Genomic DNA, 14,645 nt, shown 5'->3' with positions numbered 1-14,645 from the left:
ATTTTCTTAAAATAGAATAGCATAGTGCTCATAAAAGTCAAGTGTTTCTTGATGAACCTAAATTAACAGAAAAGCCCTTTTTTTTTTAACATCTTTATTGGAGTATAATTGCTTTACAATGGTGTGTTAGTTTCTGCTTTATAACAAAGTGAGTCAGCTATACATATACATATATGCCCATATCTCTTCTCTCTTGCGTCTCCCTCCCTCCCACCCTCCCTATCCCACCCCTCTAGGTGGTCAGAAAGCACCGAGCTGATCTCCCTGTGCTATGCGGCTGCTTCCCACTAGCTGTCTCTTTTACGTTTGGTAGTGTATATATGTCCATGCCACTCTCTCACTTTGTCACAGAAAAGCCCTTTTGAAGGTGCCACCATTGATTCTTCCAGACCCCCAGGCTAACATAACCATGTGTGGCCAGATACTCAGGAGATTTAAAGGCACTATGGCGCCCCCTACGGGACCCGCAGATCAAGGTAGAATTTTATTTACCCAAAGAAGTCAGCCTGACATTTTAGTGGAGGAAAAACAAAAACCCCAATTTAACAACAAAATCAAATCTTCACAGGGAAATCACCGTCCTTTGTCAGCTTTGGCTTCTGCCTAAAAGACCATTTACCAAATGTTGCAAATCTGCTTAGCAGATTCCCCTTATTCATTTGGCTTAAATTTACTTCTTTGAAATAGTAGTAATTTTTAAGAGGCAGCGCCAAAGAGAAATGAATAGGAGAAAAAGCTTCTAAATCATAAACATCTTGTTGCAAATATACAGCCCATGGAGCATAAGTGCCAATTTTTATGCTGTGCAGATTCACACTTACTAAGCATCACTATAAAAGAGAGGAAACACATCAATACCAAGTTCAAGGGGATAAGTTCTGATTGATTCCTTTCTCCCCCACTTTGTTTGCTCAGAGTGCCTACCACGTGTCAAGGCAGGTTCATCTGAACAAAGTGCAGAGCTGGCATTCAGCTCAGGATGACTGACAGTCACTGTATTAATGTTAATGTCCAGAGGTGATGAACACTATAGAGAAAAATAAGGCCAGGGAAGAGGATTCACATCTCACGGGAGGGATACTTGAGATAACAGAGGGTCAGGGAAGTCCTCTCCAAGATGAAGGCTGTACAGAGATGGAAACAAACACAGGAGGAAGATCCATTTGAATATCCAGAGAGAGGATGGCAAGAGCAAAGCCTGCAGGTGCTAACAGGCCAGGCAAGCTCAAGGAACAGACAGGGCTCCGGTGTGGCTAAGGCCAAGGAGAGGAGAAAATGCTGTGGACAGGTGGCCGAGGTCCAGACAGTGTGGGACCCAAAAGGCTCGAGGCCTCTGGATTCTATTCCAGGCACGCTGGGAGCTAGGGGAGCTGCACTCTTTGATATACAGCCAACACCAACATGTGCTATTTAATTCTAACTTTAAATTACTTAAAATGAAATAAAATTAGAAATCCAGTGTCTTGGTCCCACTAGCTGCACTGCAAGTGTTCAACAGCCACAATGTGACTTCCATACAGGAGCGTGCAGGACCATTTCCACCATTCTAGAACATTCTACAGGACTGTGCTATACAGGAGGTTTTGATCTTTTGGGTTTTTTTTTTTTTTTCAGTTTTGTTTTTTGGCTTTTTTTTTTTACACAAGAGGGGTTTGGCCAGGGGAGTGACAAGACCTGACTTGGGCTTTAAAAGGATCACTAGCTACTTTACGAAGAACAGACCCCAGCGGGGTAAGAAAAGGAGCAGGCAGGCCAGGCTGAAGACCATGAGAGAAGTTCAGGCAAAAACATCAGCGGTTCTCACTGCTGGGATGGTAGTAATATGTGCAGTTAAAAAAAAAGGTCTGATTTGGGATAAATTCTGAGAACAGAGCCCAGAGGATGTGCATGTCAGCTGGATGTGTGGTGTGAGAGGAGGAATCAAGGCTGGCCTCGCGGTTTCCAGCCTGAGCAGCTGGGGGGATGGTGGGCGCCGGGTAATGAGATGGAAAATAATAAGGGGGGAAGGAGAGGGAATCGCAAGTTTCGTTTTGCAAATGTTAAGTCTTAGGCGCCCATTAGACCCCCGTGTGGAGACAACGGATAGGCAACCATTTCAGGTATTTAAATGTACTTAAGGCCAGGGGAGAAAATATTATTTTTAAAGAGTATTATCTTGTTAGTTAAAATACAAGCTGTACTCTCAATCAGAGAGCAAACACCTTATTAATTAAAGCTTGAAGATTCTTAGCAAAAATGGCCTTTGGAAATAGGGCTACATCCTCCAAGACTCTAAATGAAAGTTCCAGAAAGTTCGGAGCCCTCTTGCAAGCACATAAATTGAAAGGAACTCAATTTTCTGACTGATGAAAATGCCCCCAGGCCGAAGGGTGGAAAGACAGAAAATGGGAAAACGGGTTTCCTACGTTCAAAACTCGAAACAGGGCACAGAGAGGCATACTTACCTTGGTTTTGTTTTCTTCTGCAAACCCGGGGGTGTCTGTGTCTGGTGGGTAGGCAACTGTGACATAAACATTATACGGCTTCACCTGCATTTCAGAGACAACATCGACCCCTTCAGTAAACAAGATACAATTTCGCATCCTCCCTTATCAACCTGCACTGGCTGCCAGGCAGACATTCTAAATACGGCCCTGATTTTCTCAAAAGGTGGTGAGACCAACAGGGTGATTCTGTAAGAGAACTACCACCAGGTGAATCAGGAAACTCCTGGCCCTGAAGATCATTTAGAAGTAAAGGCAAAAAGCTCACCCCAACCTCGATTCCAGAAAACAGCTGGCCCTGACCTAGGGAGATTCGCCTCCTTCTAAGTTTCTTCCACTCCCGCTGACCAGGGGCCTGGGAGCTGCCCGTGAGGAGAGCAGATGATGCTAAGGGGAAATCCGCTCGTCCTACCTGCCACCGCACACCACTTGGGCTCGGTGGCCAAGGCCACGGGACAGGTCTACTCCTCGGCCATCAGGAAGGAAAACAAGTTTGTTTTCCACAAGAGGGGTTTGTTTTCCTTCACGGCTGCTTCTCAAACCCTCGTTATGTTGATTTCATTTACAAAATATATTGAGATCATTCAAATCCCTTCCCCAATGCCCTTCTTGTGCCACCCCAGACCCGGGTCTAGAATTATATCCATCCCCTGAGAAGTGTGCTGGTTCAGGAACTCCCCTGCCAATGAGGGGCTCAGGGGTCACTTCCTCCGCCACAGGGCCAGCAGACAGGACGCTCCCCCGCGTGGACCCCCCAGGTCAGACCAGGACAACCTCACCTGTGAACCATCTCAACCCACATCTATACGTGCAAACTCCTTCCCAGCTTCTCTTCCCAGCTCCCTGGCTCTCTCTGGAACAGAATCCTAGGCTTGTTTACCTCACTGCTGGGTCTCCTCACTCATAAACACACCTCCGACAATTCTAGAAGATTCTCCTGCTGGTCGGACAGGACACACCTTTCCCACTGACCCCGTGCTCCATGCTCGTATCTGGCCCTGAGGCTTAGTGACGCTAAGCAGGATGGATGAAACCATCAGAATCTCTGCCATGACTTCTGTTTGCTTCTGGCTCACTGTTTAGCCGCACGGAAACGCCTAAGGAAGTTGGCAGCGGACAGGCAGCTGGTCATGAGGAAGACCACTGTGCGTCTTAAGGAAGCTGCAAGTGACAGTATTATATTGCTTCCTCGTGTAACAGCCTCTGAGAGCATCCCAGGGCCCTGTGTTACATTTGGCTTTTTTTCTCCCTACTTCCTTCTGTGAAGCACGGTCCTCAGGGCTGCAGAGGAGCTGCAGGGGCAGGAGAAGCACGCGGGCAGGAGAGCCTGGCCAGCCAGCCCAGGAAGTGCAAGAGCAGAGGACGGTGTCCCTGCTGGTTCGGTTCCAGGCACCTAGGGCGTGAGAGTGCATTCACTCAACATCGCCGGGGCCTGCGGCTTCAAGGCCCGGCCGTGCTCGTCAATAGCTCGGGATTCGGCCCGGGAGTGAGGCTGATGAGCAAGCAATTCCTCTTCCACTTGTTTCTGAGATACTGACTTTAAAAACTGTCTCCCACGGCCTTGCCCTTTGCTGTGCACAGACCAGAGAGAAACACCACCAAAAAAAGAAAAGCCAATAAGCAGTAATTAGACAGCCCACCCAAAGCTTGAAGCTGACTGCTCAGACGCGGTCGCTTCTGCACTGCTCCCTCCCCGGCAATGACCCAGGACAGTGGTACTAAGCTAACATAAGACAGGATGTCAAAGCAGTGTTTCTCAAAGGCAAGGTTATCGCTGAACTTCCAAATGGTTAAAACAGCTTTCCAGAACAGCTTTTTCCCGGGGTGGGCACAGATTGTCAGGGTTGGGAGAAACCAGTCCAATCCCTTTCCGGGTACTGGTATCCTCCCTACAATCATGGAGCCAAATGACCCTCTCAACCTATGGCTGGATACCTCCAGTGGCTAGTAACCTAACCGCTGTATTTATTTATCCAACAAATACTTACTGCATTATTACTGTGCCCTCGTGGAGCTTACAGTCCCCTGAAACCCTTGGTTCAATAATTTGTTAAAATCTATATAAACTATATCTACAACCTTCCTTTAATTGACTGATCCCATAACCCCGGCAGAAAAGGAAATGAGGTTCATTTGGCTTCACTGGTTCTTGCTAAGACGAGTGCTGACTCCTCAAGCCCACTTCTGCTAAGAATGTATAAGCCAGGACTTCACTGATTCCCATTTACGTAGCCCCTGTCTGCGTTTCCTTGTTCTGCTCACCGACCATTCTGTCTCCCCCACTGCTCTGCCCTAGTCCCATCCTGTTACCATTCCCTCCCTTCTACCTGGCCTCATTCTCAATCAGAAAGACGCCCTACGTGCTCAAGAACTGGCTTATTACCAAAATTATCTCACTTAAGGTGTGCTGCTCCTCATTCCATCAAAGCCAAGGCATGGGGGCTGGAGAAAGGATTACAGCTGTTGACATGAAGCTCCAGAACTAAAGCTCGGCTTAGTTGTGGGCCATGGCGGGGAAAAGACAGGGCTGGGGGGCGGGGCATGAGGCCAAGGGAAGTAGAAAGGGGGACACCTAGTTTTCTTTTACTTGGTGTCTGCTACCACATCTTTGGCTACACCCCACCTCAGAAGTCTGCTTTCCAAAAAGATCAACTTCTAAAATCTTTAAATGATGTATTTGCACCTAAAAGACTGAGTCAAAAAAGGACGACCAAAAAAAAAGCCAACAAAGCATTCTTTCAAATTTAGTCATTGTATGTAAAACATTTCTAGGTCCAACTTTAGTCTGAGGGTCAAGGGCTGGGGTGGAGAGGAAGACTTAAGAATTCATTAAACCAAAAAAGAATGATAAACAGCACTTAGAGTCTGACTAAGTCTAGAAGGTTTCATTCACAAAAACACAAAAATCACCTTGGCCAAACAGACCAAATGATCCAGGTTTCAAAAACAGGATAAGTTTGGATATGTCTGTAAGGAAACAATTGTTTTGATGCAAGTTCTGCTATGAACAAACTAGATTTTGATTACTGAATTTACTTCCCCTCAAACCTACTTTCCATGTACGTGTTTAGTTTTTGGTTTTTTTTTTTAATTAATTAATTTATTTATTTATTTTTGGCTGCGTTGGGTTTTCGTTGCTGCGTGCAGGCTTTCTTTAGCTGCGGTGCACGGGCTTCTCATTGCGGTGGCTTCTCTTGTTGTGGAGCACGGGCTCTAGGCACGTGGGCTGAGTAGCTGTGGCACACGGGCTTGGCTGCTCCACGGCATGTGGGATCTTCCCGGACCAGGGCTAGAACCTGTGCCCCCTGCCTTGGTAGGCGGATTCTTAACCACTGCGCCACCATGGAAGCCCTATGTGAGGGCATTTTTAATGGAGTCCAAGTACGGAGCGAAGTCAAGCTGACCAGCAAGTCCAGACCCGCCACTTGCAGCCCGTGAATCACGCGTGTCATCAGGAGGCCTCAGGGACTCGTCTGGACTAGCAGCTCCTGTCTTTTCCCTCTGCTTTATCAACATCTTCTTTCTACCCGAAAGGAAACCAGGCTGCCTGGATCATACACTTTGCCCTAAATGAGTGAATCCTGAAGTCGTTCTGCAAGACAAGACTCGGGGACAAAAAGCCCTCGTGCACAGACCTTTCAATTCCAAACTATTCCTTCTCCTACTGGGTTTCTGAGACCGATGTGAAGGGGTGAGGCAACCCCTGACCTGAATTATAGACACGTTACAGAGGCAGACAGGGAGCCAAAAGGCAGAACGAGAAGGCATGGACTTTGTTACTATTTCTGTCACAGAGTAATGACGTGGCTCTGAGCAACCCAATGGCTTTACTGAAGACTCAGTTTTATTATCTAGAATGTGGCATAACAACATCTGCCTCGTATAGTTCACAAAACTGTTATAAAAATAAGACGGTTATTCATAAAGGGACTTTTCAAAGTAAAAACTACAAAAGAAATACCGGTGTTCTTGTTGGAAATTTCACAGGCATACGTGCCCCATTGGCTAAGCATAAATGACAATGACCTGTCATTGATTAAGAGTATCAAGGACATTGATGACAATGAAATTTGTGGCTGGTTCCTTTGGGATGAGAACAGCACAGTCTACCAGTCCCTAAGTGGCAGGTCAGGATTCTGTCACTGACCCGAGAACACGTCTGCACTGCATTGCTCATCCAATATCTGGGCAGCGTGGCACTCTGCCATGTACCATCAAGGGCTCTTCTGGGGGCTCTCTGAATCAGGGGTCAGCAAGCTATGCCCCTTTGCCTGTGTTTTTACTGGCACATAGCCACACCCGTTCATTTAAATCTTGCACAAGGCTGCTTTCCTGCTATCCCAAGAGATGTGAGTAGCTGCATTAGGCACCATCTAGCCCTCAAAGGCTAAAATATTTATTCTCTGGCCCTTTACAGGAAAAAAATTTATCCACCCTTGATCTTAATCATTAAATGGGATTCTCAAATCACACTCTTACTATAAGAGGATTGGCCACAGTGAAGTTTCCTGTGGGCTTCTTAACATCATGATGTTAAGAATCTAAGTGCTAAGTGTTATATTTCAGTATACAGCTGACCCTTGAACAACGTGGAGGTCAGGGGCGCCGACTCCCTGCACAATCGAATTCCACGTATAACTTTCCAGGAGGCCCTCCGTACCCACAGAGCTGCATCCACGGATTCAACCAACCTCAGATCATGAGGTACCATAGCCTTTATTGAAAGAAATCCACAAATAAGTGGGCCTGTGCAGTTCAAACGTGTGATGTTCAAGGTCAACTGTATATAGAAATAGAAAGAATTTTACCTTAAAGTACGTGATTTTGGAAAGATACGTGCGATGCTCTCTAAGCATCCCCATGTGACAACAATGTAGAAGTCTACTTCACGCAGCTGAGGAGGAAGGTTATAAACATCTGACAAGTGCTTATTTTATGCTAATCCTAACCACATCCTCCTTCCACAAGATGTTCTATTCACTGTGAAGATAAAACGCACTCACATTCAATATTTCTTTAGGATATTAAAATATAAGTATCAGGAAAGCCAAATGCAATTTTTAGTTTCTCATTTTTTACAAACAAGGAAACTGAGATCAAGCTAAATGAATCTGTCTAAAAACTGAGAGCTACACAGTAGCTCTTTCTTCAAACACCTTAGTTTTATTAGTCAGTCATAAAGGACAGACCTTTTTTGTTAAAGGGGTATCTTTAAAAATGTTAAAGAACAACAACAACAAAAAGTTAAAGAATAAAATATCTTACAAACACTCACACAGTATTAGGCCAGTAAAGGCACACCTCACTTCATTATGCTTTGCTTTACTGCGCTTTACAGATATTGCATTTTTTACAAGTTGAAGGTTTGTGACAACCCTGCACTGAGCAAGTCTATTGGCAACATTTTTCCAACAGCATTTGCTCATTTCGTGTTTCTAAGACACATTTTGGTAATTCTCCCAATATTGCAAACTTTTTCATTATTATTACATTTGTTATGGTGATCTGAGATCAGTGATCTTCGATGTTATTACCAAGACCCACTGAAGGCTCAGATGACGGTTAACGTTTTTTAGCAATAAAGTATTTTTAAATTAAGGAATGAATGTACATTGTTTCTTTAGACATAATGCTATGCACTCTTAGTGGACCACAGTACTGTGTAAACGTGGCTTTTATATGCACTGGGAAACCAAACAATTCATGTGACTCGCTTTATTGCGATATTCACTTTATTGCATCCGGAACCGAACCCACAAAATCTCTGAGGTATGCCTGTAATGCTACGAAGATGTTAGTAGTGCTAACTGTGTATTAAATTTTTATGCAATGAAAAGCATGTTAACTGCAAGGTTCAGGGGTTGCGTCAATTCTCCTTCACTAATGCCAAATCTACAAATCTCTAATTTAATACAATGACACGTGTAAGGAAGTTACAGACTAAAGGGGAACATATATTGCTGGGCTGACTGAAGACAGCTCTTACCTCCATCTGCAAAGCTTCCGCCAATCCCCTGATGGCAAACTTGGACGAAGAGTAGGCTGTGAAACCAAATAAGCCCAACTGCCCCGCCTGGGAGGACACGAAGACAATTCTGCCCACGCGGCGTTCCTTCATGGTAGTGATCACTGCTCGGCTGGGGTACACGCTGCCCAGGTAGTTGACGCTCATTAATCTCTGCAGGGAACAAAGAGGCCACGAGAACTAAGCAAGGTCAACGCCCCAAGGCTGCATCCCACGGGCATCCTGCCTTCTCACCAAGTCTGAGCTCGTCAGTGGAGCCCAAGTGACTGGGAGCTCAGCCGATCTGCTGAACGAATGAAGGCCTAATGATCCTGTAAGTGACCGTGACACACAGGACCTACCACTGGGAGCCTATTTCAATCTAGCCTTACATTCTCACGACGACAGCACTTACATCTTTGCTGAAGACTGGTCAAAATTAGTCTTCTCCTTATAAAAAGTACACTGCATGTTACAGGTAACACTTTCTGAGAAACAGTTTTGAGGAAAGAGCTTCAAGTATTTCCAGCCCTATTAGTTCTAAGTGACAGGAAGACCACAAAGAGACAGGGACCGGGGTTGACAGCAGCGACTGTGGTGTAAAGCCTGGGCTCTACCATTTACTGCCTATTTGATGATGAACAGAAAAGTCAGACACTCTACTTATTTCCTCAGTGAAAACAGGGTTAATATGGGTGTGATCTCACAGGCCTGCAGCAAGGATTGAAAGAGGAAACACAAGGCAAGCGCCTGGCACAGCCCCTGACCTGCAGCAATTACTCAATAAATGTCGGCTCTTATGATGGGTAAGAACTCACAGAGGCACCAAGATCTACTTTCCCCTCATCCTGGGAACTCTTAAAAACCTTACATTTTCAACCTGAAAGTCTCAGGATACTGCATTACAATGCTTCTATATTAAAAGTCTTGTAAAAATACTAGATCTATCACCATGTGAAACCAAACACTTCACTGGCAAACGTTAAGTCCATCATGAAATGTTAACTCAACAGCATTAAGTAACTTTTAGAAACAATGACCAGAAACACCAGCAGGCCAGGGGGAAATACTTAGTTTAAAAAAAGCAGAGGGCAGGGCTTCCCTGGTGGCGCAGTGGTTGAGAGTCCGCCTGCCGATGCAGGGGACACGGGTTCGTGCCCCGATCCGGGAAGATCCCACATGCCGCGGAACGGCTGGGCCCGTGAGCCATGGCCGCTGAGCCTGCGCGTCCGGAGCCTGTGCTCCGCAACGGGAGAGGCCACAACAGTGAGAGGCCCGCGTACCGCAAAAAAAAAAAAAAGAAAAGAAAAGCAGAGGGCAGACGGTATTTACACCGTGACTGCAACTATTCTGAGTATTAAATAAAAGTACATGTGCGCAGGTACAAAACCAAAGAAATGTAGAAAATTGTGAGTGACTATGTTAGGATTCTGGGATTCCCATTTTTCCCCCCCAAATGTTTTTTAATATCATTATATTGGTTTGACAAAAAAAGAAGGCATACTGAAGCCATGTGTAAACCTTAGCTCCCTTCAGAGACCCCACTAAAATCTCAATAGAGATTTTTTTCAAGGCAAGAATCCACGTGAGCAAAGAAAATCGCAGCAGTGACATTTCGGACGTTGAAAAGAATGACGAGTGAGAACTAACCTGGCAGAAAGCTGAATGCGAGGTGAGGAGAAGATAAACTAAGAAGCAAGGTTAAACCACAGAAGCCCCGAAAGGCCCATGCAGCACACCAAGCACCGCTGGGGGCAGGAGGGCAGGCGTGGGGCTGGAGGACAGGAGTGTGGACTGAGTCTGCTTAAAAGAGTCACATAGACAAACCCACCCACCGTCATAATCAGAGATTTCAGTACCCCACTTTCAATAATTGACAAACAAGCAGACACAAATCAGTAAGGAGACAGGAGACCTGAACAATGTTGTCGACACTGATCGAACACTCCACCCAAAACAGCACAATACCACCAACCCTCGGTATCCATGGACGATTGGTATCCCACCGCCCGATACCAAAACCTGCAAATGCTCAAGTCCCTCATATAAATGGCACGGTACAGTCAGCTGTCTGTATCCTCGGATATGCGGGGCTGAGGCTATATATTCTTTTCAAGTGCACAGGGAATGGCTATAAGATAAACTATATTCTGGGCTATAAAGCAAGTCTCAATAAATTCAAAAGGATTCAACTCATACAAAGTATGTTTGCTGACCACAATGGAATTCAACTGGAAATCAAAAAGAGAAAGATTTCTGGAAAATCCCCCAAATATTTAAAAACTAAGTAACACTTCTAAATAATCCAAGGGTCAAAGTGAAAATGGACAGGGAAATTATACAATATTTTTAACTGAATGAAAATGAAAACACAACTTATCAAAGTTTGTAGGATGCCGCTAACGCAGAACTTAGGTGGAAATCCACAGCACTAAGTATCTGTGTTAGAAAAGGGAAAAAGCCTTAAATGGATGACCTCAGCTTCCGCCTGAAGAAATTATAAAAAGAAGAGCAACTTAAAACAAAAGTAAGCAGAAAAAAAAGTAATAAAAATAAAAGGAAATAAATGAAATAGAAAACAAAAAAAAAAACAATAGAAAAATCAATAAAGCCAAAAGCTGGTTGTTGAGAAGATCAACAAAACTGATAAATCTGTAGTCATACTGGTAGGAAAGAGAAGGAACACAAATTATCAATATCAAAAATGAGAGAGGTGACATCACTACAAACTCTACGGATGTTAAAATAATAATAAGGGAATATGATGAATAACTTTTGTCAATTCAACGACGTAGATGAAATGGACAGATTCCTTAAAAGAGACAAGCTACCAAAGGTCACTCCAAAAGAAACAGATAAAAAGATACAGATGTAGCCCTTCATCTGTTAAAGAAACTAAAGTTAGAAACCTTCCCACAAAGGAAACCTCAGGCTTCACTGGTGAATTCTACCAAACCTTTAAAAAGGAATAAATCAATTCTACACAAATTCTTCCAGAGAATTGAAAAGGAGGGAATATTCCCCTACTCATGCTATGAGGCCACCCTGACCCTTATACAAAAATCACAAAATAACATTACTAAACAGTACAGCTAATATCCCTCAAGAACAAAGAAAGGATAATAATAATCACAACCAAGCAGCGTTTATCCCAGGAATGCAAGGTTGGAAACATCTGGAAACTAGTCAATGTAATTCACCGTATTAACAAACTAAAAAAGAACTCTATGATCATCCCAATAGATGCAGAAAAAGCATCTGACAAAATTCAACATTCATTCCTTATAAAAACTCTCTGCAAACTAGGATAAACTACTAAACTTGATAAAGGGCATCTACCAAAAACAAAAAACAGGGAGTTCCCTGGTGGCCTAGTGGTTAGGATTCTGGGCTTTCACTGCTGTGGCCCTGGGTTCAACCCCTGGTCAGGGAACTGAGATCCTGTAAGCTGTGAAGTGCAGCCAAAAAAAAAAAGAATTAAAAAAGAGAACAAAAACAAACTACAGCTAACATCATACTTAATAGTAAAAGACTGAGTGCTTTCTCCCTAAGGTCAGGAACACGACAAGAATGTCTGCTTTCACCAACTTCTATTCAACACTGTACTGGAAGTTCCAGCCCATGGAATAAGGGTATGCAGATGGGAATGGAAGAAGTAACACTTGCAGATGACACGACCTTCCATGTAGAAAGTCCAATGAATGCTAGAATTAATAGTTGAGTTCAGCAACACTGCACGATCAGTACACAAAAATCAATTGTATTTTTCTATATTAGCAATGAACACTCAGAAATTGAAATGAAAAAAACCATTTACACTATCATCAAAAAACATGAAATACTGAAAAACAACGTGCAAGACCCATACGCTGAAAATTACAAAACACTGCTGAGAGAGATTAAAGAAAACCTAAGCTAAATAAATGGAGATATATATTATGTTATAAGGGTTAGAAGACTCAACATTATTGTCTGTTCTCCCCAAATGGATCTACAGCAGCAGTGTAATCCCTATCAAAAACTGCTCTCATTGATAGCTACAGGTGGATAAAACAAGACACAGCTCCAAGAACCCACAGAGAAAACCCCTGAAAAGGAAAATTAAGGGAAGTGTTGGTATCCCCAAGACCACCTCCAGCGTGGGCGATTCGCTGCAAGGTCCCACGGGACTCTGCACACAGCTGTGCTCACCACTGAGGCTTATCACAGCGAAAGGACACAAAGCGAGACCAGCCAGGGCAAAAGGCACCGGCCAAAGTCCAGAGGAATCCAGGAGCACATTTCCACGAGCCCTCTCCCTGTGGAGCCACACAGGACATGCTTAATTTAAGTCCCCCGGCAATGAGTCATGACAGCACAAACTACTGTGTACCTGCGATTTACATGCATGTGAACGTCAGCAAAATTAAAATGAAAAATACTCCAAACAAACCAAAGAACATAATTGAGATAGAATTCATCTTAAAGAAAAAGGAACTCTTATCTTCAGAAAATGCATCAAACGTGGTAGTGTGTGTTCTAACAGGGGGTGTCGGTGATAAGCCCACACCTGGACTTGACCAGAACGAGGCAAGTGACCAGACCGAGGTGGGAGAGAGCAGAGGGGCACGTGATGGCCTGCGAAGGGGACGCCCTCTGCAGCACAGTGGCCTCCTGCCTCCTCTCAGGGCAGCCAGGGGTAGAGGGGCGATGGCCAGAGACGGCGGGGCCCACAGCAAACCATCCCTGGAACGAGGCCCTGTCACTGGAATAGAGCAACAGGTTTGGGGTTAACCAGGCTTCCTCTTTAGAGCCCAGTCCTTTCGGAGGTGAGGCCAATTCCAACATCCCCTGTCAGCTGCTTAAGCCCCTGCGCCGTGCTGACCTCTGTTCTCACCGCCCCCACTCCACGGTGACCCACGCCGGCAGCTGCATCCACTTCCCAACACCGCCGACCCTTGTCTTAATCACCCTGACAGTCCTCAGTCTCCTGACACAGCAGGCAGAAGGAGCCTCTAAAGGCTGCGATGCAGATCTCACTACTCCCCAGCCTGGCTTAAACCCCTTCAGAGGTTTTCAGCTGAAATCCAAAGTGGCCCCATCCCACACGCCCAGGGCTCAGGAAGCTCTGGCCTCCTGGCCTCCTGGTCAAGCTCCTGGAGTTTGCCCGGCTCTTTCCACCTCGGGGCCCCTGCAGCCACTGGATCTCCTTCTTGCTGTCTCTGCACCTGCCCTTCGGGTCACCTTCCACACTGGGTAAAAGAGCCTCCTCTCTTCCTTTCCCATTTCCTCTCCCCCGAGAATCAATACTTGGCGCATCTGTAATCACACTGCTGAGAAGCTGGATCCCGCCTGGTCTGTCCCACCCTAGCTGGGCCAAGCCTTTATTCTCCCGCTCACCACGGCATCCCCGGGCCCTAGAATGGCACTCGATTCACTAGAGGCTTTCTCGAATATTGGTGGGTTGAATGAATAAAAGACAAAGGACATTAATATTCACACACAGCTACCCTGAGCTGAGCGTTATGCACCCAATTATGCTACTTCATCCTCATGGCCCTGGGCGCCGTAGGTCCCATTCACAGAGATGCAGGCTGAGGATGGAGGAAAACCTGAGGCCAGAAGGAAGAACGGTTTGCCTGAGATCACAGTGAGTAAATGGTTAGACTTGAAACCAGCTGTGCTAAGATTTAAAACTGGTTTAGTCTGATGCCAAAGGCCAGCTTTTCTCCTACTGTCCCATGCTGCTGGGGACAGAGCAACAAACAGTCTGTGTGCGTGGGTACTGGTGTGGGTGGGAAAGAAATCGATTGTTTTTCTAAACGAAAGTGAGAGAGAATGAGAGACAGACAGACAGAAGGAAGGAGATAGTGTGCTGGAGACTGAAGGTTGAGAATAAAGTGAGTTTTTTAAAAAAGATTAGATTTGTGCTTTTTTTTTAAATATTTCAGCATGCTTCATATTCTATACATGAATTGTACTTCTTCCTTCATCTCACCTGCTTCACGTTTTCTCCTTGTCATTGATACCCACACACAGTCACCTGTTTTTTTTTTTTGGCCATACCGAGTGGCATACAGGATCTCAGTTCCCTGACCAGGGATCGAACCCGCACCCCCTGCAGTGGAAGCACGGAGTCTAAACTACTGGACCGCCAAGGAAGTCCCACACAGTCACCT

The 14,645-nt window shown here is 45.1% G+C and overlaps 1 protein-coding gene across 1 annotated transcript in view; it reads right to left on the bottom strand.

Annotated features, from left to right (window-relative positions):
• KDSR (3-ketodihydrosphingosine reductase) overlaps positions 1-14,645 on the bottom strand; it is a 39,048-nt gene that overhangs the window by 10,970 nt on the left and 13,433 nt on the right. Inside the window, exons 6-7 of the mRNA XM_004268068.4 lie at positions 8,470-8,661; positions 2,445-2,528 (exon numbers count right to left, since the gene is read on the bottom strand). Coding sequence (XP_004268116.1) covers positions 2,445-2,528; positions 8,470-8,661 — 276 coding nt within the window. The remainder of the gene's footprint in view (positions 1-2,444; positions 2,529-8,469; positions 8,662-14,645) is intronic.

Source organism: Orcinus orca, chromosome 15 (assembly GCF_937001465.1).
Source record: "Orcinus orca chromosome 15, mOrcOrc1.1, whole genome shotgun sequence".
NCBI classification, from domain to species: Eukaryota; Metazoa; Chordata; class Mammalia; order Artiodactyla; family Delphinidae; genus Orcinus; species Orcinus orca.
Note: the sequence above shows the minus strand (reverse complement) of the source record. Positions and strands in the feature narration are given on the sequence as shown.